The 25294-nt window shown below is 34.4% G+C and overlaps 3 protein-coding genes across 3 annotated transcripts; all 3 read left to right on the top strand.

Annotated features, from left to right (window-relative positions):
• The first annotated feature begins 790 nt into the window (after window positions 1–790).
• LOC112003234 (uncharacterized) lies at window positions 791–5763 on the top strand. Its single transcript, XM_024035418.2, has 3 exons — window positions 791–1067; window positions 1301–1519; window positions 5361–5763. The coding sequence occupies exons 1-3, from the start codon at window positions 1016–1018 to the stop codon at window positions 5477–5479; spliced, it is 390 nt and encodes a 129-aa protein (XP_023891186.1). The 5' UTR covers window positions 791–1015; the 3' UTR covers window positions 5480–5763.
• Window positions 5764–9025: 3262 nt separating this feature from the next.
• LOC112003250 (3-epi-6-deoxocathasterone 23-monooxygenase CYP90D1) lies at window positions 9026–14827 on the top strand. Its single transcript, XM_024035440.2, has 8 exons — window positions 9026–9453; window positions 9724–10048; window positions 10497–10646; window positions 10951–11196; window positions 11839–11928; window positions 12021–12206; window positions 12507–12628; window positions 14677–14827. The coding sequence occupies exons 1-8, from the start codon at window positions 9248–9250 to the stop codon at window positions 14786–14788; spliced, it is 1437 nt and encodes a 478-aa protein (XP_023891208.1). The 5' UTR covers window positions 9026–9247; the 3' UTR covers window positions 14789–14827.
• A 6926-nt stretch (window positions 14828–21753) lies between these two features.
• On the top strand, window positions 21754–22673 carry LOC112003241 (uncharacterized). The gene is made up of 2 exons (XM_024035427.1): window positions 21754–22242; window positions 22446–22673. Exons 1-2 carry the CDS (start codon window positions 21754–21756, stop codon window positions 22671–22673), a joined length of 717 nt encoding a protein of 238 aa, XP_023891195.1.
• The last annotated feature ends 2621 nt before the right edge of the window (window positions 22674–25294 follow it).

Here is a 25294-nt window from a genome sequence, read left to right as displayed (position 1 = left end):
TTGACTGATGACTTAGTTATTAATCTTTAATTTTTTTAAAATTTTGAAAAGATGAAGAAAATAAAAGAAAATGTTATCCAATAGTGGATTAATCAAAATTCACATTTAATGAAAAGATACTGAATAGAGTTGTAGCCAAATTTTGTAAAAAATATATATAAGAGAGAGGATGGATTTATTATTATTATTATTTTTTTATCTTTTTTTAAATCCCCTCTCCCTAGCCCCTTAGTCCTTAGGTGGAATGCTTTTATTTCCACATCTAGATAAGTTTTCAACCAACCCACCAACCAAATAAATCCACGTCTAGGATCAAAGTTTAACTTATTTGTATTATATTTGGATAATATATTTTTATTTGGATAATAGATTTTTGTATTAGATTTTTGGATAATATATTCAAAAAAAAAATTACCAGAGAAATTTTTTCTTTAAAAATTGGCAAATTCTCTATTTAAATAAATCTTGCTCACTTTTGGCATATATATATTTTTTTAAACTAGCAAACACTAAATCAACAATTTACTTAATTTTAAATCTTAAATTTTAATTTCTTAAAAAAAAAATTTAGTATAACTTCACTAACAATATATAAATTTAAATTAAAAAATTATATTAAACTCTAAAATAAAAAGTGCATGTGACGAGGCTAATTTATATTAATATTTTGACACTTAATTTTGATAAAATTCGAATATTAAACTCAACTATTTAAATTATAAGTTTGTATTGAATAATAGAATTAAACAAATAGAATTTTTATTTTATTTTGCCGGATAAAATTAGCCGACTTAATCCCATGTAGTTCGGTTGAGGTATACTCCTACTCGGTCTCGGATTTCCTCAAGAGTTTGGCGGTGTAAGAAAAGTATAAAACCATAGCCAAGGAATGCTTGGACAGCACAGTTAGCCTAAATTCACAGACCCTTTTTTGAAACACAGTCTATTTTAACCAAAATCACTCCAAGAAAGAAAGAGCCTTCGCATTGAAAAGAAAGGAAATTTGGAATCAACAATGAGTGAAGGTCCAACTCCAAGACTCTTCAACATGAACAATTCAATAAAGAGTAAGCTCAAAACTTTGTATATATATGTTTTTTTTTTTTTTTTTTTTTTGTGTTTTTGCTTTCAGAAAACAATGTTGTTTTTGAGAAACAGAAACATGATTTTTCTCGGAAACCCACATTCATGAATGAAATTCTTGTGCTTTTGAGTTTGTTTTTGGTTTTTAGTATCTGGGTTTTGGTGTCTGACCCTTGTTTCATTGATTTGTGTTCTTTGCAAACTGCAAAAATTGCAGAACTTCTAAGGCGTCAACAGAGAGCCAACTCTTACTTTTCTTCATCAGGAGCATCAGCATGTTTAAATCTCAATGGAAATAGGAAAGAATCATTATCAGATCCAAGAACATGGAAGGCTCGGACTCCAGCTATGCCACCTCAGTCAACCCAAAAGTTTTTTGCTCGGCATTGCAGTTCTATCTGGTCTATGCTCATTGTTGGCAATCTTGCTCTTTCAGGTCCCATTCTTTCTCTTTATTCCTAGTCAGCTTTGTAATATCATTATTTATATCTTTTCTTGCTTTTTGTTAGAAGTGGTGGTTTATTTGATACCAAAAAAATTTATCCCATGTCTGAATTTGAATTTTAGGACAACTTAAGTACAATGCCTTATATATGGTACTTTAGAAAGTTCCTTAATTAAATTCAATAATATGATTGCAGTGGCCAATAAGTCACACGGTTAAATTTAATTGTAAAAGATAACAATGTTCACAGTGGATTAGTGAATGCAATCTTGAAGAAACCGTAGTAAAAAAAAAAAAAAAAAATTACAGATCTTAATTTGAAAAAACTCCTTGAAATAGGCGCCTCCAAATATAGGGTTTAAAATGTAATTTGCTGAGATAGATATATGAATGCGGCTGTGTATTTGTATACAAGTGGAACCCTTCTCATGTTTTGTATATGTGTTTTGAGAGTGTGTGTGTGTGTGTGTTATAATATAGGTTGGTGAATGTAGTTTCTAGATGGCTTTTGCAGTGACATACTGATATATCAAATCTTCAATATAGACTTCCTAACAGAACAAGAAATAAGGTGGGGTAGGGTGGGGTGGGGTGAGGCTTCCTCTGGTTCTTTTTGGTTAAAGTATATTAAGGTCTTATTCATTTGGCTTCTCCAGGTTTATAAGTGTGGTCAAAACTAATATAAATTGTTTGATACGTATTGGAGACAATGTAATTTTATAACTCTTGGATGCAAAGTCTTGAGGATTGGTCTAACCTTGTCATCTCCCAATCAGTGTCTTATTCAATCAGTGTTAACTGTACATCAATTGAAGGGTTTAGTTGTTCCTTTTTACGTTTTGAGAAGTGAAACTAGAGCAGTGTTGATAGAGGGAGAGAGATTCCTTCAAAATCTCCTGCAATTCAAGGTTTTGATTGTCCCTTTTTTGAGTTTAGAGGAATAAAACCAGGGAACTATGGAGAGAGAGAGAGAGTAAGAGGGTCCAAACTAATGAACCTGGATGACTTGTAATAAATCTTGCAATAAACTACTTATCAAAAATAAATAAATCTTGCAATAAACTATAATAACTGGAAAACTTTCAATCTATAGCAATTGGGGTTCCAAACTAATGAAACTGGATGAGTTGAAATAATTCTCTTCTTCTTTACGTTGACTCCTCTACTAGAATGTGAAATAAATAGAGCATAAAAGGATTTTGAAAGGAAAAATTAAGTAAGAAAATCTAAAATCTAGATAAAACAAATTTACATATATTGTTGTCAGCAAGACAAATGAATTCCATTTCATAATTAATTGCATCTTTGCAGGTTAAAGAAAAAATGAGGAATGAGTTTGCTTAGTGAAAGGATTTTTAGCTTGTCTTTATCGCATTTTTTTCTCCTTTAGGAATGTATTTATGCTGCTAATAATGCATTATGGCTGATATAACTTCAAAGGATTCTTTTGAAGCTTTTGCATGTCTATGTATAAATTGGAAGTGAACTTCTTATTATTCCTAAAATTAAAGCTAAAGCCTTCTCTTTGATTTAAATGCACAAGTTCCCATGCTTTTCTCCATGCTCTTCTTCATCCAAAAATTATTAATTTTTTTGATGTCTCTAGTTCTGTGGTTCATTCTAATATAATGGGGATCTGGGGTACCATTGAAAAGATGTGTTTTGGGGGTGTGAGAAGGCACCCCATTATGGTATAGGATATAGCCAACTATTGCTGTCTGCATTCCCCCTCCCCCTCTCCTACCAAAAGGGGGATAGAATAGCTGAAATAAGAATGAAAGATAGCAAAGGAAGAATATCAAAAGGCTTGCTGAATTCATTCATTGCTGTTAGCTTCCATATGTAGTTTGTTGAACCTACTTCACCCTTATATCGAACTTGCTGTGTATTGGAACCCCTGCTTTACTATACAACAGACTAGGGATGCATATTGTTGATCTATATTTAGTGCTGCCTTTTCTGTGGGCCAAATTAAGCACCATATGCTGAACTAAACAGGTTGTGTTGAGGATACATTAAATGGCCTCTGAAAAAGTTGAATGTATCCCTGTAAGACATAATTAGACTTGTGAATATATAGGATTTGTGCCCTTGCATGCCTACTATTGGACATGTTCCAAACTGGCATGTCTAACTTAGCTAAAGAGGAATGTATCTTCATTTTCTGTGAGGTTGCTCTAATACTTCTTGTATTTTCTCTGTTGCAATAATCTACTAATATGAGTGATTACCCCTATAGACTTGCAAATTACGTGTTAGCCATGTCCTGTGGATAAAAATAAATTGAAACTAGGCAAATTGGAAACCTTGAAGCCCCAATTTTACTCCCAATCTTCCCACCCTAGGATGCTTGCCATGATATTATCATTTGCAACTTTACATTTTTGTTATTCTCCTTTCAGATAGTTCTTCCTCACTTACCTGCACGCTGTTTGAATTTTCCACAATGGGTGTATTCATATCTCCTTGATATTGATGCTGTTGGTTGTAATGATGTTGTTATCATGCGTGTTTGCTGTGTATTGAAGCAAGTTGAATTATTGAATGTGTAGTTAGTCCACTTTCTATAAAGCAACATTCCTGATGAAGGATGCACATTCCTTCATTTTGGAGTATTGTGGAGTTCGTTGTTGATTAAATTTCTTCCTGTTTTGTTTAAATAATATTAACAGGAATAGCTAAAAAATTCTTCACTGCATTAAAAACACGCTATGGTTGCGTAATAGAGTAATGTTTACAGCCAATGGTCAAGTAAGAAATGTATATGTCCATCCCTCTAATTGGCGACAAACCATATCATGATTCTTTTCCCTTTAGCATAATTGGTATAGATTATTGTGATAGTGGGAAAAAGGACAAACTTAATCATTACACAAGGTGGGCGAAACATGACACGCAGATTGCAATTCTTGCGTAATCATTTACTAGCCACCTAAAGCTCTACTACTTGAGATGTTTAAAATCATATACGAGTAATCTTTGGCTTTATCCGTGTCTATGATGAGCAATATGCGGAAAAGACAAAGTTTGTATCAATTCCTTTTTCTGTGTATTGTATCTTGCATATGAAGTTACGTACTGTAACATCAAGTAGGATGTAGTTCTACCATAAAAAAAACAATCATTACAAAAGGTGGGCAGAATGCAATTCTTGCATAATCATTTACTAGCCATCTAAATCTCTACTACTTGAGATGTTTAAAATCATATACGAGTAATTTTTGACTTTATCTGTGTCTATGATGAGCAATGTGGAAAAGCCAAAGTTTGTATAAATTCCTTTTTTCTGTGCATAGTATCTTGAATATGGAGTTACATACTGTAACATCGAGTAGGATATAGTTCTACTCAAAAAAGAAAAAAAAGAAAAAAGAAGAAGAAGAAGGTAGGATGTAGTCACTCATGTACCTCATTTTTAGTGTTGAGCAAATATTGATTGCTTAATATACTATGTCTAGGATCATCTTTAATATCATGTTTGGTGTCTCAGTGGGGTTTGAGATAGAACAACTGGAGTATAAAAGAAGACTTCAAGGACTGATTTTATTAGATTAACATGGAAGTATAGTGAGCAAATTCTGATAAAGGAAATATATGCCTAACATGTTGTTATCATTTTTTTAAATAAGTGCTTAACATGTTATTAACATATGTTATCTGAGATGTGTACATATCTAGTTTCATGGTCAAAGTTGGTCCCCTTCTTCTTTTTGGTAGTTTTATATATAGTTGTTAGTTTAATCTTACTGGAATAACTATATTAAAACCTATGATTTAGTTGCCTCACAAAGTTTTCTCTAGGGATCTTAATGTGCTTCTGTGAATTTTTCAGCTTTCGTCTTTTTGACGGCAGAGAAGAAAGATGCAGAAAGAGGAAGAAGTAAGATGCACATTGATGCAACTCAAGTTTCAACTATAGCTGAAATTCCAGAGCTGTTCGGAACTTTCTAGTGGATATTGGAATAGAAAAGGAGGGTCAAACCAAAAGACCTGAAGGAAAGAAGTGCATTATGAAGAGAAAGCTATTCTCAAACGATTTATTCGAGCAAAATCTGTCCCAAGAGTTATTCAACACTTGTTCTCAAATTTAGAGACTAATACAAATGATGTTTTATTTTCAATCTTAACTGGCATGAAGTAGTTTATTATGTTAAATGTTGATGCATTTTCCAATTGTCTGTCTAGAATGATGGCTGTAAAAAGTTCATCTAATTCGGTCAGAGTTCTTTAGATCATGAGGATAATTTTAGCCAGTAAAAGATAGAATAGTACTTTCTTTGCTCTGCTAATACAATAGTAGGATGAATATTGGACTGGTGATTAAATAAGCCATCAGCAGTCTACTAGAAGATAATAATCTACTGTTTTCTGATAAAAGAGCTGAAAATCTGCAGACAGAAAATGATAACAACTAAGAATCATTTATAAGTTCTCTTGCTTCATTATATTTCTGAATGTGCGTTTGAAATTAGTTTTTTTTTCTTTCTTTCTTATTTACTTATTTGTTGAAAGTGAGCAAAAGTGCACTTCTCTACACGTCTGTAAATAAACACTCAAAAAAAAAAAAAAAAAAAAATGCTAAACCAAACGCCCATTCGACTTATTCAAATGGCCAATCCTCTCCCCATAGACCATGGTACTATTTCCAGAATTTCAATTATTCCACATATGCTTCATGAAACATACCAAGTAGAACATATGATCTATGTTAAGAACGCAGGAAGTTTCTTGATTACCTTATGAGTTCTTGTGTTATTTGTTTATGCATCTTCTTATGTCTTTCTGGTTATGAAATTTAGGAAGGTGTAATGTGAACTATGAAACTTGTAACCTATATCTGCTTGTCTATGGTTCATATCGTTTTCTTTGCAACAGAAAGTTTTAATTTCATTTCATTTCATTTCCTGCCCTATCCTATTCAAGTACTAAGTGTGTGCAATGCATACACCTTGTTTTTTTTAATGGGGGGAAAAACGTGTGTGCATACAGTCCAACTATACCTCGTGGCCTTTCACATGGGCCTAATGTGAGAGCATGCACAATTTCCAAAAAGGATGTGGACAGTGGACACCCCAAATTTGTATATACTGATAGAGTTTCCAAAACATGCAATCTTCCAACACCAAACCAACTACATACCGAGTAGGTTATTTTTCCAACCTCACATTAAGCTTTTCCTCAAGCTAAATTACCCACAAGTTACTAAACAAATAAATAACATAAGGTTCCGACCTTTCAAAAAATATTTAAATAAGATAAGGTTAAAACCACTCCAAATAGTTACAAACCAATATGATAACAAATATAATTGGTTTCGCTTTAACAATTAATAAATAAATATTTTAATTATTTTTAAAAAAATTATTAAGTACTTTCAAAACATGGTGATGTAATACTTCACACTCATAATAAACCATACCTTAAATTTAATTAATGAAATCCACCATAAATTTAAGAGGAGAGGGCACCACGCTAGCTAGTATACTCTAAAAGTATCTAATAATTGCTCTTACTTTTCAATAATTAGTGATATAAAAGTTTGTAAGATTTATATAGTAAAGTTTGTAATATCTCCTAATATCATTTATATAAATATTTTCAAAATATTCTGCAAGATTCTTAGAGATATAGTGGGATCAATAAAAACAATAGGGCAAGAGAGCCCAACAAAATGCAATGATGATATGTGATTAAAGTTCAAATTCTTAAGTAAGATACTTAATCATAAGTTAGGTCGTTGAACAAAGAGATAAAGCAAAGTTGAGGAATGGAGCTTAGCAATTAAAAACTTATAGGCAATCAATAAGTGGGCCATTTTGAGAATTGAATATTGCAGTCAAAGAGAGATCTAGAAAGCTCATAAACTAAGTCAATTAAGCCATCCCCAAAGACAGATGGGCTTGATTTTTATTCATGGCTTTTCTTCACAATTGGGCACCGATCTTTGTGCTCACAATTTGAATACACAATATTTTCAAATAACCATTAACTTTCATCAAGAGAGTTTCATATAATTAAGAGTATTTTTTGGTAAAGAGGAGGGGGTACATGTGGCCTCTTAGATATAAAATGGGAAAGAATGTGACATGAGAGGTTGGGAATGAATGTGACATGAGAGGTTAGCTTGTGTGTGGAGAAGAGAGAGAGAGAGAGAGAGAGAGCAAAAGTTTTGAGGGTTGGGGATGATGATGGAGGAATGTGATTGGATTTATTGAATCTCACATGAATGCACGAGGCCGCCTAGCTGCCACTGCCAAGGGGGGACTCCACAACAACAATCATGGACTAGTGGGGTGGGGACTTTCTCTCCATTTGTATATATTTCCATAGACTGCATAAACTTATCACAATATCCATGGAAGAATTTTATGAATATTTTGCTCTCCACCTTTTACCTTTAGTACAAATCTTACAATAATTTGACCCATGCTACCCATAATAAAACCTTTACAAAAATGGATTATTAAAGGTCATATACAAGGTGTCATTTCTAGGTTAATTACTTGCGTAAGAAATTGAATACTGTGGGAGAAATTGAAGATTACTATTAACCCAACTCTTAAGGTCACAAGTTAAAAGTTAATAAATGCTCAATTATGAGTTGTATTGCATAATTTTTAAAGAAAAAAAACACACTTATTAATGATTTATTGGTTACATGTACAAATTTATTGGGGTTATATGTGTTTTTTTTTTTTTTTGAATATATGTGTATACACAGTATAGTTTCACTTTTTTTTTTTGAAAAATATAAAAAATATATATTATTTAATAAAGCATTGTATATACCTTATACATTGCCCTTAAAACATTCATTAACAAAAATTATTAATAGTATACATATATGTCCCGTCACGATTGTTCATCAATTGCATTGAAGAGTAAATCGAACTTTAGAGAATTCTTCTAGTCTATGACCAACACTTTTGGAAAACTAGGCCTTCCATGGAATACATGCTTTTGTTTTATAAAAAAAAGTTCTATGACTACCCTTCATATTTAAGGACGGTTTCATTTTATACTCATTTTTCACAACACAACCTTTCACAGCTAGAATCCAAATAGGTTTAATAATTATTTATCTCTATTAATTATCACCCATTAAATAAATAATATAAATAAAATAAATAAAAGTTAATAATTAAATAAAACCTATCATTCAGCCTGGATGATTTCTAGTAAGATCCTAATAAATGATTTTTTTTTTTTAATTTTATTGTTGGTTAATTGTTTTGTCAAAATGATAAGATTGAAAATTAACTCAGTTACAATATCACTGTAATACAGTGAAAATGGAAATTTATAAGAATGAGTCTTAGATTCTAATCTTATTGTAAATCAATATATATAGTAGAGAATTTTAATCTGAAAAAAAAATAAAATAAAATAAAACCAGCTAAGCAAGTTTTTCAACCCAGGTAAATCCAGCACCAAGACAAAAGCCTCTGCTTACGTTGAAAAACAACTCAAAGCAAAAATTCTTGCTATGCTTTCCCCAATACAAATATTCCTGTGGCTGTGTTAGACATTAACTTAGCTCCAAAGTCCAAATATCATTCTCTCTCTCTCTCTCTTCCCCACGCGTGCGTGTACGCATGCACAAAAATGTTTAGACTTAGCTGTGGAGGTCACCATGATTGAGCATATTTAAGCCAAACCATAGAGAGAGATATAGAGAGAGAGTGTGTGTGTGTGCATGCAGGTAAAAGTTATTGCATAATGGACAATATGTGGGTTGTGTTAATGACAACAATTTTCTTGTCTACCATAATTCTCTACAAAAACAGGTTTAGACTCAGATCAAAACACAGAAGTCCGCTTCCTTTAGGCACTCTTGGATTGCCTTTTATTGGGGAAACCATTGAGTTCGTATCTTGTGCTTACTCTGACCGTCCTGAGAGCTTCATGGACAAACGTCGCAGCATGTAAGTATATATATAATTATTTGTACTAATAAGCAATACCCAGATCATATTTTTCTATCGGACTGGGTATATATTCTTATTAACATTCAGCTAATCTATATACATGCTTTGGTAAAACTACCATGTGTATGTTTTGTTATATATACTTTGTTACTCTTCTCTGTCACTAATAAAACATGTATTCTTTTACTGATATGTTTTGCTTTGGCTTGAAAATTAAATGGTGAAGATATAAAGACGTGTATAACAAATATTTTTGTGGTTTTGTAGGTATGGCAAGGTGTTCAAGTCACACATATTTGGAAGCCCCACAATTGTTTCAACTGATGCTGAAGTGAGTAAATTTATTCTTCAAAGTGATGCAAAGGCTTTTGTGCCATCTTACCCCAAATCTCTCACAGAGTTGATGGGGAAGTCTTCTATTTTGGTCATCAATGGGAGCTTACAAAAGAGAATCCATGGACTCATAGGAGCCTTCTTCAAGTCCCCACATCTCAAGGCTCAAATCACTAGGGACATGCAGAAGTATGTTCAAGAATCAATGGCAAATTGGAAAGATGACCATCCCATATATATGCAAGATGAAACTAAAAATGTTAGCTCTCTCTCTCTCTCTCTCTCTCTCTCTCTCTCTCATTTATGAGGTCTAGGAATTAAGTTCTTATCTTTTAAGTTTGAATCTATCTTCTGCTTCCTCTAAGTTTAAAGAGTCTCCTTGGAAAGAGTTCTAGTAAATACTATAGATACAACAAAATATGCCATTTCTTGCTCTTACATCTATATATGAGAAAGTAAAGCCCCAATAGGCACATAATTGACTTACACACACACTCTCTCTTGTGAAAGGAATCATTCATGTTTGAGTAATCTCTCTGGCTTCTACTTAAGTTTGAAGATGATTTGGCTATAAAGCAAAACCCAGTTGTCTATGGGGTTCATAATAATTTTGCATGAATCATATTGTCTGGAAAATTAGATTCATAATTATTATGTTATCTAGTACTTTATAAAAGTAACTAAGATCTACCCCTTTTTGTCTCCAGATTGCCTTTCAAGTGCTAGTTAAGGCATTGATTAGTTTGGATCCCGGTGAAGAAATGGAGTTTCTTAAGAAACAGTTCCAAGAATTTATCTCTGGCCTCATGTCTTTACCCATAAACATACCCGGGACCAGACTCTACAGATCACTACAGGCAAGTCATTAGTTTATTTTATAAGTAATGATAGAGACGCAATAATATTTTTAATAATTTTTTCACAACTATTGATATAACTTGTTATGATTAATTAGAGAAACATTGTTTATACTTGAATCTACTACTAATGTTACTTTTATTAAATACAAAAAATAATAATACAACACAGTGAAAAAAAAGTTGTTCATAGACTCAGTGCGTGTGTGTACGTGTATGTGTGTGTGTGTGTATATATATATATATATATATATTTTTTTTTTTTCTTTCCTAATAATGATGACTACTTGGATTTCAATTTCAGGCAAAGAAGAAAATGGTTAAGTTAGTACAAAATGTAATCCTAGCCAGAAAACATAGTGGCTTCTCCAATGTTCCAAAAGATGTGGTAGATGTTTTACTCAATGATTCAAGTGAACAATTAACAGAGGATTTAATAGCAGATAATATGATTGACATGATGATACCCGGAGAGGATTCAGTGCCAGTTCTTATGACTCTTGCAATAAAATACCTCTCAGATTGCCCCACTGCTCTACAACAATTAACGGTATGAATATTTTGTGTTTTTAATGGACTTGTAACCAAAACCATACATGTTACAATCATGGCTTACATATAGTGTCAAGATCATTATCATCTTAGCTTGATCTCAACCTAGTCCTACTCGTATAATTGTTGTCACCTCAGTTGATATGCATGCATCCTATTTGGCTAGCAGGTCCAATTTTCTTAGACTAATTTTTTTGTAAGTTTGTGACATGCAATTCCAATTTTTTGACCACTTTTAGTCATATCTAGGAGTGTTTCCTTTCCCACTAATTTTGTCAAAGATCTACTAGTAGAATTGATACTCAGAGAATTTGTAGCTACTAGGGTTTGTCCACACTTTATTAGTTGTAATGTTAAATTCCACAAAAAAATAGTCTCCAATCACTAATTGGAAAATAGTTTCTCATTTTTTTGAGGGGACGTGTTGAGATTTTATTCAACTCTAGACCATTTAATTTGGTTGGAAAAATTATGATAGGGTTAATAGATGACATATTGCACGTGTGATGGCATACCACAGACATCATGTAATTGTAGGAGTCATTAATAATTAGTACCAGTGTTTTATACTATTCATCAAAAAAGTACCATTGTTTTATATATAATTTATTTTTCCATCCAAAATCTTGATAAAACTCAGGAGGAAAACTTGAAGCTGAAAGAACTCAAAGCTCAGCTTGGACAACCTTTGTCTTGGAGTGATTACTTATCATTGTCATTTACACAAAGTGTAAGTTATATTAAACTGGATAAAGGCTCAAGAAAAATTAACACAAGCCATTAATTATGAAATAAATAATGTGTGTTTCTTTTTATCTAAAGGTAATAACAGAAACTCTAAGGATGGGAAACATTATAATTGGAGTGATGCGTAAAGCCATGAAAGACATAGAGATAAAAGGGTATTTGATACCAAAGGGATGGTGTGTTTTTGCATATTTTAGATCGGTTCATCTTGATGCGAATCACTATGACTGGCCCTACAAGTTCAATCCATGGAGGTGGCAAGTAAGTAGAACCCATCTTTTGGTGTGACTTTTAGCTTCCTATGTCATTTGTAATTCTCTCTTTAGCTTAATAAGTCTATAGATACAACTTTTCTCACAATTTTTTTTCCGTAACGGTTGAGGTGACACGTTATTAACGAAAAACAATAAAGAATGTTAGTAGTAAATCCATATGAAAATCATTAACTTGTCAACTCAACAGCTATAAAATATATTACAAAATAGTTTGTGTATGTAACATTTCTGGCTAATTACTGTATTAGTAACAAATAATGGTTTGTGCCTTTGGGGTCCCTCACAGGACAAAGAAATGAGCAGTAGTAACTTCACTCCTTTTGGAGGTGGACAAAGGCTATGTCCTGGGCTTGATTTAGCCAGGCTGGAAGCTTCTATCTTCCTACACCATTTTGTTACTCAATTCAGGTAATGAGAATCACTCATATGATCTCTCTCTCTCTCTCTCTCTTTTGTTTATCACTTTTACCAATAGCTTAAAGGCTTGCAAATTGAAATATAGCTAGCTCCACTTTCTTTGTTTTCAATCAATTAGTAGTGAACTTTTTATCATTACACACGTGTGATCAAGTAACATACATGATGAAAAAGCTAATGACTAATAATGCATGGTCCCAATTCAAGCTTTCCACAGTTAACACGTAGTTAATTAAACTCAGCCGTGTACTACATAGAAACTTAAAAGAAAGTGACATCTATTTCAGTATAAAGTTCTTCGATTCTTGAAGCTGAAAATAATCTTTATGCTTTATGGGAGAAATTAACGGAAGTCTTTTCTCCAGGTTGTAATGCAAAAACACTAGCATTTCTTCTATACACTTTTTTGCGTAGGAGAAAAGACATAAACACAGCAAAAAACATCAAACATTCTGTCATTGTTGGCTCTCTAGGTTTGTAGTTCAGGCATCATTTCATACTTTATTCACAAACCATCCTTTGGATAATCCATATGAGACCAGTTAAAAATTTAAGATTAGATTCCACAGATATTTCCAAGTGGGGCAGCATAATGTCCGTTTGTGTTGCTTTGTCTTTATCTTAGAGGATCGAGAACAAGATCATAAGGAAAGAAAGCAAACTTGTTGCATGCAATTTTTGGCTCACAAGAGATGCTATATCTTGTATTCTTTTAGAATTTCAACATGGCCAAACATGAAAAAAATTTAGATACTCTTAGAGTATAGTAAAATAGTGTTTCTTTATATCACATTTATGGTGGATTCAACTATGAATTTAATGAATAGACTCTACCATAAATATAGAAAGAGAGAATATCATTTTTCGTATTTCGAAAGTATTTAAGAATTACTCGCTAGACATTTATATCGTACCACATAGCCCAAACCAATAACTATATTTCAGAACTGTGATGAAAAAAATGATGCTATCCCTTAACCAAACTCAACTGTTTTGGAGTACTAGCCCAAATGTGACTTACCAATTGTTTAATTTTGGACCATTAAATTCGAGGATTACCTCTTTCTCAAGCTATTGGCATATCTAAAAAGCTTTTTTTGACTAGTCAAGTGCATCGAAAACATCACTCTCGAATAGCTCATATTTTATGTCTTCATCTGGCAGTGATAATTTGGCCACGAAGTGGCCGATAAGCCTCGTAGCAGGCACCAAACAATAATTATATAGCTTAAGCAATGGTGCTGTGGTCAATATAGATTTTCTTTTTCTTTATTTTTTTTGGCTAATCATAGTCGATGTGACTTACTATAACACAGAATATCCGGATTAATTAGTCAAAAACGCAAAGAACAAGGTTATATTGCTTTGCAAGGGCATACCAAATCTCACCGGATAAACTAATCAAAAACTCGCAAATCAAGGTTGTATATGGTTTCATTTACTTTACCAAAAAAAAAAATATATGGTTTCATTTGGCTAAAAGCTTTGCTTTGCTAGCTAGGACATACCAAATCTGATATTGGTCTAATCCAAATTGACTAATGACTGCCTTTGTTTTAAACAAAGTATCGATTTTACATAACCAATGATTATTTAATACCCCATAGAGATTATATTGCTTCATATAATAATGTCTTAATCATTAAATAATGCCATAGCCAATTTAAATTTATTAGGGTTAGACTGACAAAGAGTGTACTAGAGAATTAGGATTTGCTAGGGTGGCATTACGTATTATAGGATAGCAGATGTTCTGTTTACCAAGGAAAAAGAGAAAAGGAATGCAAACTTTTGATCTTATTATAATTCCTGATTTGACTATTTAATATCTTTGGAAAGATTATACAACTTATTAAAATTATAAGTTACGGTTAGAATAACATTATGTTTTGATGTACCTACCAACCCACCATTTTTATTATGCATTAACTATTATATGAAAAAAAATGGTGGATTTATTGAATACATAATGTATACTAATTCACTATTTTATAAGAATTTTGGATATTATTTTTTAATTTTTTATCTTTTCCATACAGCTGGAGAGCCGAGGAAGACACCATTGTTAACTTCCCCACCGTAAGAATGAAGAGGAGGATGCCAATTTGGGTCAAAAGGAGAGGGGCAAACGAGAATTTAGTATTACTATGACAACAATTAAAGTCACAATTTTACCACAATTTATTTAAATAGTGAGTTATTAGCGATAGATTTATAAACTTATCATTTTTACTCCATCGCTTACTGCTCAACACGTAAATAAATTGTGAAAAAAATTATAGCTTTAACTGCAGTGTAAGCATTTTTTAGGAAAATATGAAGTAACTTTCTTAGAATAATACAAACAAGCAATGCACACATTAAAAAGACAAAGCAATTAAAAGGAAAAGGACTTGGCAGTAGTGCACACGTGTGGGGGCATCACAATCAGCTGACACATTTGTCCTCCTTCACAATCATGATTGCATATATCGAGGAAAGTAGTACAAAGTTTTGTAGGACCCAATTGAGCACTGATTTTTTTCTTTAATTAATTAACCTTTTGTCTTTTTCAATTTCAGCAAGGGGGGGCTATTTCACCAAGCAATTTCTGATGTTACCTTGAACTTGAATATGTATAAATTGAAATAAAACTTACCAAGGGGGCAACTTTTGGGTTTTGTTTTTCTTTTGATTCCTGCATGGAGCTTTTGATAAGGAATAGTGGGCATGGATAATGATTTGTGTTCATGGGTCCCAATAGCCGATTGCAATTTTTAGAACAACTAGTGGGGTACTCTAATTATATTTGCAATACAAATCTTCGATTAGATGGTCCTTCTCAAAAGAAGTCTATTGAATTTGTCGGTGAAACTTCAGAAATGGGGCAAATAAATATAGAACCATTTATTGACTCATTGACCCTCCATTCTTTTTCTTTATTTTTTTGAAGAACTTTGTTTGTAACAAAGTCTAAAATTAAATCATAAACTTTGACCCTCCATTCTAGAACTACAATGGGTATGTCATGTACATTCTATTTTCAAATCATTCAAAACAGAGAGTGAATGATTATATTTATGAGTTTAGGGCTGTAAATAAATTGAGTTCTATATGAATAATTTGTGCTTGATCTGGGTAAAAAAAACTTGTTTAGTATTGTTTACTTTGCAAATGGGTTGAGCTCAAACCCAGGTTTAGACTTGACATTAAACAAGTCATGATCAAACGTAATAATATGTTTATGAACAAAGTTCAAATTCCTACTCCCTCTTTATAGTTTTTGACTTGGTTTATTTATAGCCCTTTATGGTTTATCAATATAGCATAAAAGTTATAAGCGTATAATTATTAATCCAATTTAAAAGTTATTAGGCAATAAAAGTTTTTCTACCAATTGCATTTTTCACCTCGATATCTCATTGCTAATAATTAATCTTTGCGCTAATCATACTTCATCTGAAGTGTTTCTAACTTCTAGTCATTACTAAAAAGCATTTTGTCCATTCAATTTCAAAAGATAAAATCATTTTGAATTGAAACTTTACTTATCTTAAAGAAAACTGTCAATTTCAACCAAGAAATGAAGTACAAAGTGGTTTAATACCTACTGCAATTTAAAACAACGAATATACGGTGGCAAACCTATAATGTTTTTTTGTTTTTATGAGTTTTAACCTATGACATCTGCTCCTGATGATAACTCTTTATTATCAGACCAAAACACCAATCAATTTTAGGTGTAGGTAGGGATTCAACCCCAAGTCTTTTATTCAACTATCAGAAACTTTACAAATTGAGTTAATTGAAACCCACGGCAAACCTATAATGTTAGCAATAGAGATCTCACATATTTAGACATGCATATAAATCAACTCATTGCTATTATTGTTATGATCATCACCAGCATTATTCATTACCCTCACCAATTTTTATGTTGAAAAAGTCATCATTAACCAATAACCATGGATCTCATGTCTTCTTGGTAATATTATCATCCTTATTAACATTAACATTAACATCCCTATAATAAACATTTAGCTCATCTCAGTGGCGGCTCCAGGAATTTTTCATAAGGTATTCCTTAAGAAACATAAATTATACAATCTAATAAAAAGATAAATTAATATATTGACAATAACAATAATAAAAAAAAAAAACATGCAAATACATAAAGTTTACAATTTACCTTTTACGAGTTTTCATATTTTGAAATCATTGTATGATTGTCTCATTATTAATACTATAAACCACTTCTCTTTCAATGTACACAACTAAGCATTCATTCATCCACTGAATGTATAACAAATTATGGAGTAAAATTTAATTTTATTGGCATAGAAAAACTGAGGGTGTTCCTAAAATTTTTTTTGAAAGGTAGACAAATAAAATTTTTTAAATTATTATATATAAAAAAAAAAAAAAAATTCAAGTCAGAATGGACCACCTTGGCCTTAAGATGGCGCCGCCCCTGGCTCATCTCCCCAAAAGGACCATGTAAGTTACTTAAAAGGTATTTGCACTTAAAGCGGTATCTGTCCCTTCATCTGAGAGATCTTTAATTAGACTCAATCTATTAGGGAGTTCAGTTTTAATTGAAATAGGAGAAGCTATCCCTATCGTGCATTATCATCATTTCATAACAAGTCCCATTAGCGAATGTCCTTAGGACATTTGCTAATGTACCATTTAAAGAAGTAATTCCTAAACCAATACTTATCCGTTAACTTTTTCCTTTCATAATATGTTAATTACATAGATATCAACCTTAATGTACCATTTAAAGAAGTAATTCCTAAACCAATACTTATCCGTTAACTTTTTCCTTTCATAATATGTTAATTACATAGATATCAACATGCTCCTCAAGAGTAAAATAAAATGCAATTATTGGTGTTAAAAATAAATTAAATATATGTCTGATAGTGAGATATATTGGTTGTAAAATTCTTAGTTGTGGAAACACTGTTTAGCTTGTCTACTCATTCTTCAACCAATACAAGAAAGTCCAAGTCTTCGAGACCTCTCTCTATCATGGCTTCCAACATTGATGATCTTGATTTTCACGAATCCTACCTAATTGCATTACTTTGTTGATAATATGTGCGTCTCTCACACTCTCACTGACTTACTTTTGGTCAGTATTGCGCACTTAAAATAATTAAATGGATTAATAGTCATTCAAAACAAGCTTAAAATTTGTCTATGGATTGGCTAAAGTTTTACCAAAGTACCAAACTTTTTGTCTTAGATTTGTTTTCTTGGTTTACATCAAGAAAAGGAAAAGAAAAAAAGAGCTTCGTTTATTGGTGAAGTTTTGTCTACCAAAACATAATGTTTTTGGCGAATGAATCTATGAGATTAAGCACAAGAAGCACAACTTGTCTGCCTTAATTTCTGCTATTGTGGATTTGCTACATCAAAAGCAGACTATTCTTTTTATTTCCTTTTTTTCAGAAATTATTTGACCAATCCATTGACGATTTTAGATCTTTGTCAAAATACAATATATATATATATATATATATATAGACATATTATATATAAGAGGATTCCCTTCTTTCAATTGGACTTTTATGTGGTTCAAAAATATCCTTATTATTGAAGGATAACTTCATTTAGAAATAAGGTCATAAATGTCAAATAACAAATTTCATTTTGAATTCAAAAGGATAATTCCTAAAATTTAGAATTTTTTCTCTTTCACTTTCAAAAAAAAAATTACTGTTACTGTTTATATCTAAAATTTATCATTTTTATATGTTTGAAAAATTAAAAATATATATTTCTAAATTATAATATATGCAAATTATTAACTTTTACCTAAAAAAATAGAAGAGCATCTGAGCATGCGCGTGAGCGCGTGCTCAGAGGCTAGTGTGTGTATGTGTGTGTGTGTGTGTATATATATATATATATATATAACAAAGGATACCTGGTGCAATTAATTACCCCATTCTCACTCACAAAATATTTTTACCACTTTCACTTTTTAACTTTAACCTTTTTTATTCAATGGTTGAGATTGAAGTCGTTTTTTTAAACTCTCAATCTCAACCATTAAGAGTTTTCTCAAAACAAAATCTCAACCATTGAGAGTTATTGCATTAGGCGCACTACTAATCTCAATCCCAAAACTAAAAGTAAGAAACAAATGATAAGAAGAAAAAATATCTTTGTAGATAGTGTTAAAACATGGGGGATTTAAATGTTAGGCATCTCCATTGAGCTTAACTACAAGACACTTGGCCCTGTGAATAAATATTTGGAAGTAACTAAAACACACCAATTCTCATAAGAACAAAGTTTGGCAACAAACTTGGTTGTAACTTATAATTATAAATCCACTCAATATCTTTTTATTAAATGTGAATTTTGATAAATCTATCATTAAATTATGTTTTCTTCTTCTATCCTCCAAACTTCCAAAATTTCTAGAAGATCAAAAATCAATACCTATCTCATCAATCAAATATTTAAATTTCAAGTTTTTTTAGTCTAAAATTTTGCATACAAAATAAGTTGGTGGATCTAATAGTAAATAACATCCGATTGACACAAAATTTAACATGTGTGTTTAAAACATGTAATCCAATGATTAGCTTTTCAAAATACTTAGCATGTTAATTTTTTTAGTAGAAATTGTAGCCTAAGCTACAATCAAGTTTGTAGCCACTTTTGTCCTTCTAATTGGACAAAATCATAAATCATTTTCTTAAGTTTTTTTTTTTTTTTCCTAAAAGGTAAATACACCTTCATTATGTAGATATTAAAAAAAAAATTAAAAGATTAAAGCATAATATAGAACCTCTTTGCTTAAGTAAATTTGAATTTTGATATTTAATGTTTGAAAATGTAGGGGCGAGGGCCCAAATTTGTATATTGGGTCTTGAGCCTTGGCCAAGGACATTGGTTGGTCCAAGGACAGATAAATAGTAGTGAGGGTATCAAGTTCAGAATCTCATGAGTAAGATGCAAGCAGAAAGGCTGGGGAAGGTGGTCCAAGGAGGAGTATCTCCTCGGATGAACTAAGTACAGATCAAAAGTATATCCTGTCGATCAGAGTGGCCTTCCAGGAGGTTCTACTGACAGGGGCGTGTATTACAAACATACAAGAGGGATGGGGGCTCAGAGGTATCAAGGGAAAACCTCCTGTCACCGCATTAAATGCTCTACAACTAACTTTCAGGCCTCATTTACATGGAGAAGACCCCTGAACAATACTGCCTAGGCTATCCCAACTCACAGAAAGCTAGAGAGGGTGTCCGATGGGACAAGCACTTAAGTAGTGGCCTGGATGATCAACAAATGGAGGGCCAAGATCGTGAAAAGAGGGATATATAATGCAAGGGACCCCTGGAGAAAAGGGGATCGGAAAATAGAGATAGAAAAGATTGTAGCAATCAAAATTGTATTAAGAATCTGTTCAACTGGTTTATATTAGAACTTACCTCCTCGGACTGTGCCGAAAGCGAATTTATTTGGATCAGTCCTTCTTACTTTCGTTTAATTATCTTTTAAACTCATTCTAGTCGTTGTCCAATTCATTAGGACCTAATTCTCTAACTCACTCTTAACAAATTTATTATACTAGGCTCACCGGGCCTATATCCCTTTACATTTTGGGCTTGGGCTAAAAAACGTGTCCCTACAATTGGCGCCGTATGTGAGAAGAACTTGTGTGATAGTGAATGCAATGGTTAACCATGGTAGGATCAGGTCCCCATCAGTAAGAGTCCACGGGGTCTCAATGACAAGATGAGTTCCTCAACCTTGAACACAGGAGAGATCGCGAGGGTAGCGTGCATACCATGCATACGAATAAAAGCCACTCTCGAGTTAGAAGTCACGTCTCTCAAAATCGGAATAACAAAGCCATGCAGTTGGAGATTGACCACTTAAGGAGGGAGTTGCGCCACGCAGGGCGAGGGCGAAGCCCCCTCTAAATCTGACGTTTCCTCTGATGATGAAGAGGATGCTAGTTATAGACAAAAGTCAAGAACCCCACCCAGCGAGTCTTTCTCCTATGATAAGGAGCACCATCATAAACGTAGGTATAAGAGCTCGCCCCCTAAAGGTCTGGGAAATGATGCTATGAGCAGGGCATTGAATCAGATTTCCAAGTCACCCTTCACGCGGAGGATTGAAGGGGCAAGACTTCCTCGGCGATTCAATCAGCCAACGTTCACCATCTACAATAGTCAAACAGATCCTGTGGAGCATATGAGTCATTTCAACAAGAGAATGGCTGTCCATTCCAAGGACGAAACCTTGATGTGCAAGGTGTTCCCCTCCAGTCAAGGACCCGTGGCAATGAGATGGCTTAATGGCTTAAGGGCAGGTTCCATAGATTCCTTCAAGGAGCTCACCTAGACATTTGACTCTCATTTTATTACTTGTAGCAGAGTTCCTCAGCCCTTAGATTCCCTACTGTCCTTGTCCATGCGAGAAGGGGAGACCCTGAAAATGTACTCGAATAGATACTAGGAGATGTATAATGAGATAGATGATGACTTTGATGACGTGGCCATCAATACTTTTAAGGTTGGCCTCCCAACCGAGCACGGTTTAAGGAAGTCTTTGATGGGAAAACCTGTCACCAGCGTGTGCCAACTCGTGGACCGGATTGACAAGTATAAGAGGGTTGAGGAAGACCAGCAGCAGGGGAAAGGTAAGGCTAAGGTTATCCTTCAGCAAAGGAGGGATTTCAGGTCGAACTGATACAATAACAATCGACCTCAAAGGGACTTTACTGAGCAGCCGGGGCCTGCCAATACTCAGGCAGTTAATGCAGTGTTCCGAGAACTCGTGCACCAGGTTCTAGAGAAGATCAAGAATGAGTCATTCTTCAAGTGGCCAAATAAGATGGTAGGAACCCTATGAGGTGCAATCAGAACCTTTACTGCCAGTACCACCAGGACCAGGGACACACTACGGAGGACTGTAGGAATTTGTGGGATCATCTAGACTAGCTGGTTCGAAAGGGAAAACTAAAGCAGTTTCTGCATCATTCTAGTGGTCTATTGGGACAAGCAAATCTAAAACCTCGGAGAGATGCTTCTTCAAGGCCTCTTTTAGGTACAATAAATGTCATATTTGCCACTCCAAGAAGGACCGGTTCTTGTCCTTCCAGAGTGATGTCTGTGGCTTGTCTATCCGCCGAGGACATCAATCCAGAGCTGAAGAAGGCTAGAGTGGATATCCAACCGATACTAAGTTTTTCAGACAAGGATAAGATTGGAGCCATACAGCCCTATGACGATACTTTGGAGATCACGCTCAGGATCGGCGGATATGACGAGAAAAGGGTGATGGTGGACCAAGGCAATGGTGCTAAGATAATGTACCCCGACCTGTACAAGGGACTGAACTTAAGACCTGAGGACTTAACAGCCTACGATTCACCCTTGGTGAGTTTTGATGGGAAAGTTGTCATTCCGAAATGCCAGATTAAACTACCCGCGCAAGCTGGTTCAGAAGTGATGGAGGTGGACTTCATCGTGGTGGATGCCTATTACCCCTACATGGCTATTGTGGCCAGGCCCTGGCTTCATGCGCTAGGAGCCGTCTTTTCTACCCTGCACCAAAATGTGAAATATCCATCAAGTGGCCAAATTAGAGATATTGTTGGGAGTCAATCCATGGCTAGGTAGTGCCTGGTGGCTGCCATCTTACATCAGCCCGAAGCTAAGTCCTCGGCCTCTGCTGAAAGAGGCTTATAGCAATTAAAAGCTCCGGATGTGTTTGTCAATGGATTAGCCGAGGGGGCGAAATGTGAAGATTTAGAAACAGTTGTTTTGTTGGTGATGATCCGGAGAAATTTTTTCAGATTGGAGCTCAGTTGCCTCCTCTAGAGAAGGAAGAGCTGATAGAGTTTCTTAAGAGAAATGTTGATGTGTCTGTATGGAGCGCTTACGAAGCCCTGGGGGTGGATCCGAGCTTCATCTATTACAATTTAAATGTTAATCCATCTGTCACCCCCAAAAAGCAACCACCTCGGCGCTCATCCAAGGATCACTCTGATGCTGTCAGAGATGGAATGAAGAAGCTCAAATAGGCAGGGGCTATCAAGAAGGTTTTCTACCCTGAGTGATTGGCCAATACTGTGGTAGTAAAGAAGAAGAGTGGGAAGTGGCGAGTGTGTGTAGAGTTCACAGATCTAAATAAGGCTTGCCCAGAGGATCCCTTCCCTATGCCTAGGATAGACCAGCTGGTGGATGCAACCGTAGGCCATCCTCGGATGAGCTTCTTAGATGTCTTTCAAGGATACCACCAAATACCACTAGCCCTGGGTGATCAGGAAAAGACAATTGTTGTCACCTCCATTGGAAACTATTACTACAAAGTGATGCCATTTAGATTGAAAAATGTAGGGTCTACCTATTAAAAGATAATGATTAGAATGTTTGAATCACAGTTGGGCAATAGTATTGAGGTCTATATAGATGATATGGTGGTGAAGAGTAAGATGGTATCTGAGCATGTAAAGGACCTCGGGAACATTTTTGAAATTCTGAGAAAACACAAACTGCGACTCAATGCTTCTAAATATTCTTTTGGGGTCGGATCAGGGAGATTTTTGGGGTACATGGTTACACATTGCGGAATTGAAGTTAACCCCGACCAGATTAAGGTAATCAAGAATTTACAACCACCTCGGAACCCCAAGGAAGTCCAAAAGCTGACCGGAATGATTGCTGTCTTGAACCGGTTTATCTCTCGATCAGTGGATAGATGCAGACCCTTCTTCCTATTGATGAATAAGTGGAAAGGATTTGAGTGGACCGAGGAGTGTGCTTTAGCCTTCCAGCAGCTTAAGGATTATCTCTCTCAGCCACCTATCATGTCCAGTCATGAGGTGGATGAGGTCATGTTTGTTTATATTGCTATGACCCCTCATGCTGTAAGCTTGGTCTTGGTACGAGTTGATGGCTGTTGGGAAATTTAGACCCCGGTTGATAGAATTAACAAGTTTTAAACTCAAATTGTTAATTAGATTTATTATTAATAAAACTTGTTAAAACAAACAAACATCAATATCATGTCAAAATCATGCAGCGGAAAAAATAAATAAAACAAGATATGATGACCCAGGAAAACCAATGAAACCAACTAATTTCACAGTAAAAAACCTGGGGGGGAAACCTTCCCGAAAAGCAATCCACTATAGTAAAGAGAAGTTCAGATCTAGTACAAAACTTTTGTCCCTAGACTCTACAATCCTCGTAGATGAACTCACAACAAGAACCTTCTACCACTTCAGAACCTCTGAACTCTTCAATATATGAACGCCACCCTTTTTGTGTGCATGGATCCCAGTACGTGACTAACTCATTTGCACGAATCCCAGTACGTAACTCACTCACTCACCAACTTAAGGAAGAAGAATGTTGGATGCAAAGTTCTTCACTTCATCAACAATGAAGATGTAGAAGCACTTGGTTACAAAACCCTAAGGCGTAAAGACGCAGTAGCTTCTTTTAGAGAGAATAAGGCATCGGTCACCTTTTTCATATGTTCTCCTTTTTTTTCTCTTATGTGACGGCCTCTAAAATAAGCCTTATATAGGTCTAAGGTTGTGAGAAAAGAAACCCTACACAAATACAAAAGCCCGGCCCAAAAATTAGATTTGAAAATTCTAATTTCTGTAACCTCGATAGATAGCAGGTGTCGAGGAAGTGTTGAGATTTAAACCTCGATAGATAGCTAGGTGTCGAGGAGGTGTCGAGAAGCTGTCGAGGGGACAGGAGCTTCTCGATCGATCCACCAGCTGTCGAGAAGGTGTCGAGATTGCGATAAGAAACACCTTAAGAGCTCAATAGATAGCCAGCTATCGAGAGGTGTCGAGAAGCTGTCGAGATATCTGTCCGCAGGTGTCGAGCTATCTTTCCAGCTTTATTGAACACTTTTTCTTCACTTGTTTCTTGGTCCAATCTTCATGGTTTTAATACTAGACTTGAACAACATGCTCCTTGAAGTATTAAATACATCCTAGATCTACCAAAATACAAGTAAAGTGCGTTTTGTCAAAGGATTAGCCAACTACATAAAATATGTCCTTAACAATAGCGGCATACAAAGACCAGTTTATTATGTGAGTAAGTCAGTACATGAGGCCGAGATCCATTATCTACCATTAGAGAAAGCCATTTTGGCAATGATACATGCTACACAAAAACTTCCCTATCACTTCCAAGCACACACAGTAGTTATCCTAACTCAGCTCTCGCTCAGAGCTCTGCTTCGAAGTGCTGATTACACTGGGAGGATTGCCAAATGGGGCATAATCCTATTGACATTAAATACATGTCTCATACCTCAGTCAAGGGTTAAGTTCTCACGGATCTGGTAGCCGAGTTTGCAAAATCCCCATTGGAGGTAGAAGCAAGGAAGCAAAGCATGGATGGAAAATCGGTTGGCATGTTCTCCCAACAAACCCCTTATCCTAGAGAGTATACATTGATGGTGTAGCAAATCAGAAGGGATCCGAAGTGGGACTAGTTCTAATATCTCCCAAAAAGATTACTATTGAGAAATTATTGAGGTTGGGCTTCCCGGCCAAAAATAACGAAGCTGAATATGAGGCTCTACTGATAGAAATAGCCATGGTTCAAAGAATGGGTGGAAAGACAGTAAAAATGTTCTCGGGCTCAAGATTGGTCGTTGACCAAGTGAAAT

The sequence above is a fragment of the Quercus suber genome, unplaced genomic scaffold, assembly GCF_002906115.3.
Source record: "Quercus suber isolate HL8 unplaced genomic scaffold, Cork oak 2.0 scaffold_485, whole genome shotgun sequence".
Taxonomy (NCBI): Eukaryota; Viridiplantae; Streptophyta; class Magnoliopsida; order Fagales; family Fagaceae; genus Quercus; species Quercus suber.
This window is presented reverse-complemented; position numbering and strand designations above follow the sequence as displayed.

What these genes read in the sequence shown, in the direction of transcription:
- LOC112003250 (XM_024035440.2), top strand. Translation starts at nt 9,248, where the DNA reads ATGGACAATATGTGGGTTGTGTTAATGACAACAATTTTCTTGTCTACC. An exon ending in TCAATCCATGGAGGTGGCAA is followed by an intron (nt 12,207 to 12,506) that starts GTAAGTAGAACC and finishes GGTCCCTCACAG; the next exon opens with GACAAAGAAATGAGCAGTAG. An exon ending in CATTTTGTTACTCAATTCAG is followed by an intron (nt 12,629 to 14,676) that starts GTAATGAGAATC and finishes TTTTCCATACAG; the next exon opens with CTGGAGAGCCGAGGAAGACA.
- LOC112003234 (XM_024035418.2), top strand. Translation starts at nt 1,016, where the DNA reads ATGAGTGAAGGTCCAACTCCAAGACTCTTCAACATGAACAATTCAATA. An exon ending in CATGAACAATTCAATAAAGA is followed by an intron (nt 1,068 to 1,300) that starts GTAAGCTCAAAA and finishes CAAAAATTGCAG; the next exon opens with AACTTCTAAGGCGTCAACAG. An exon ending in TGGCAATCTTGCTCTTTCAG is followed by an intron (nt 1,520 to 5,360) that starts GTCCCATTCTTT and finishes TGAATTTTTCAG; the next exon opens with CTTTCGTCTTTTTGACGGCA.
- LOC112003241 (XM_024035427.1), top strand. Translation starts at nt 21,754, where the DNA reads ATGTCTGTGGCTTGTCTATCCGCCGAGGACATCAATCCAGAGCTGAAG. An exon ending in GTGGCCAAATTAGAGATATT is followed by an intron (nt 22,243 to 22,445) that starts GTTGGGAGTCAA and finishes AAATTTTTTCAG; the next exon opens with ATTGGAGCTCAGTTGCCTCC.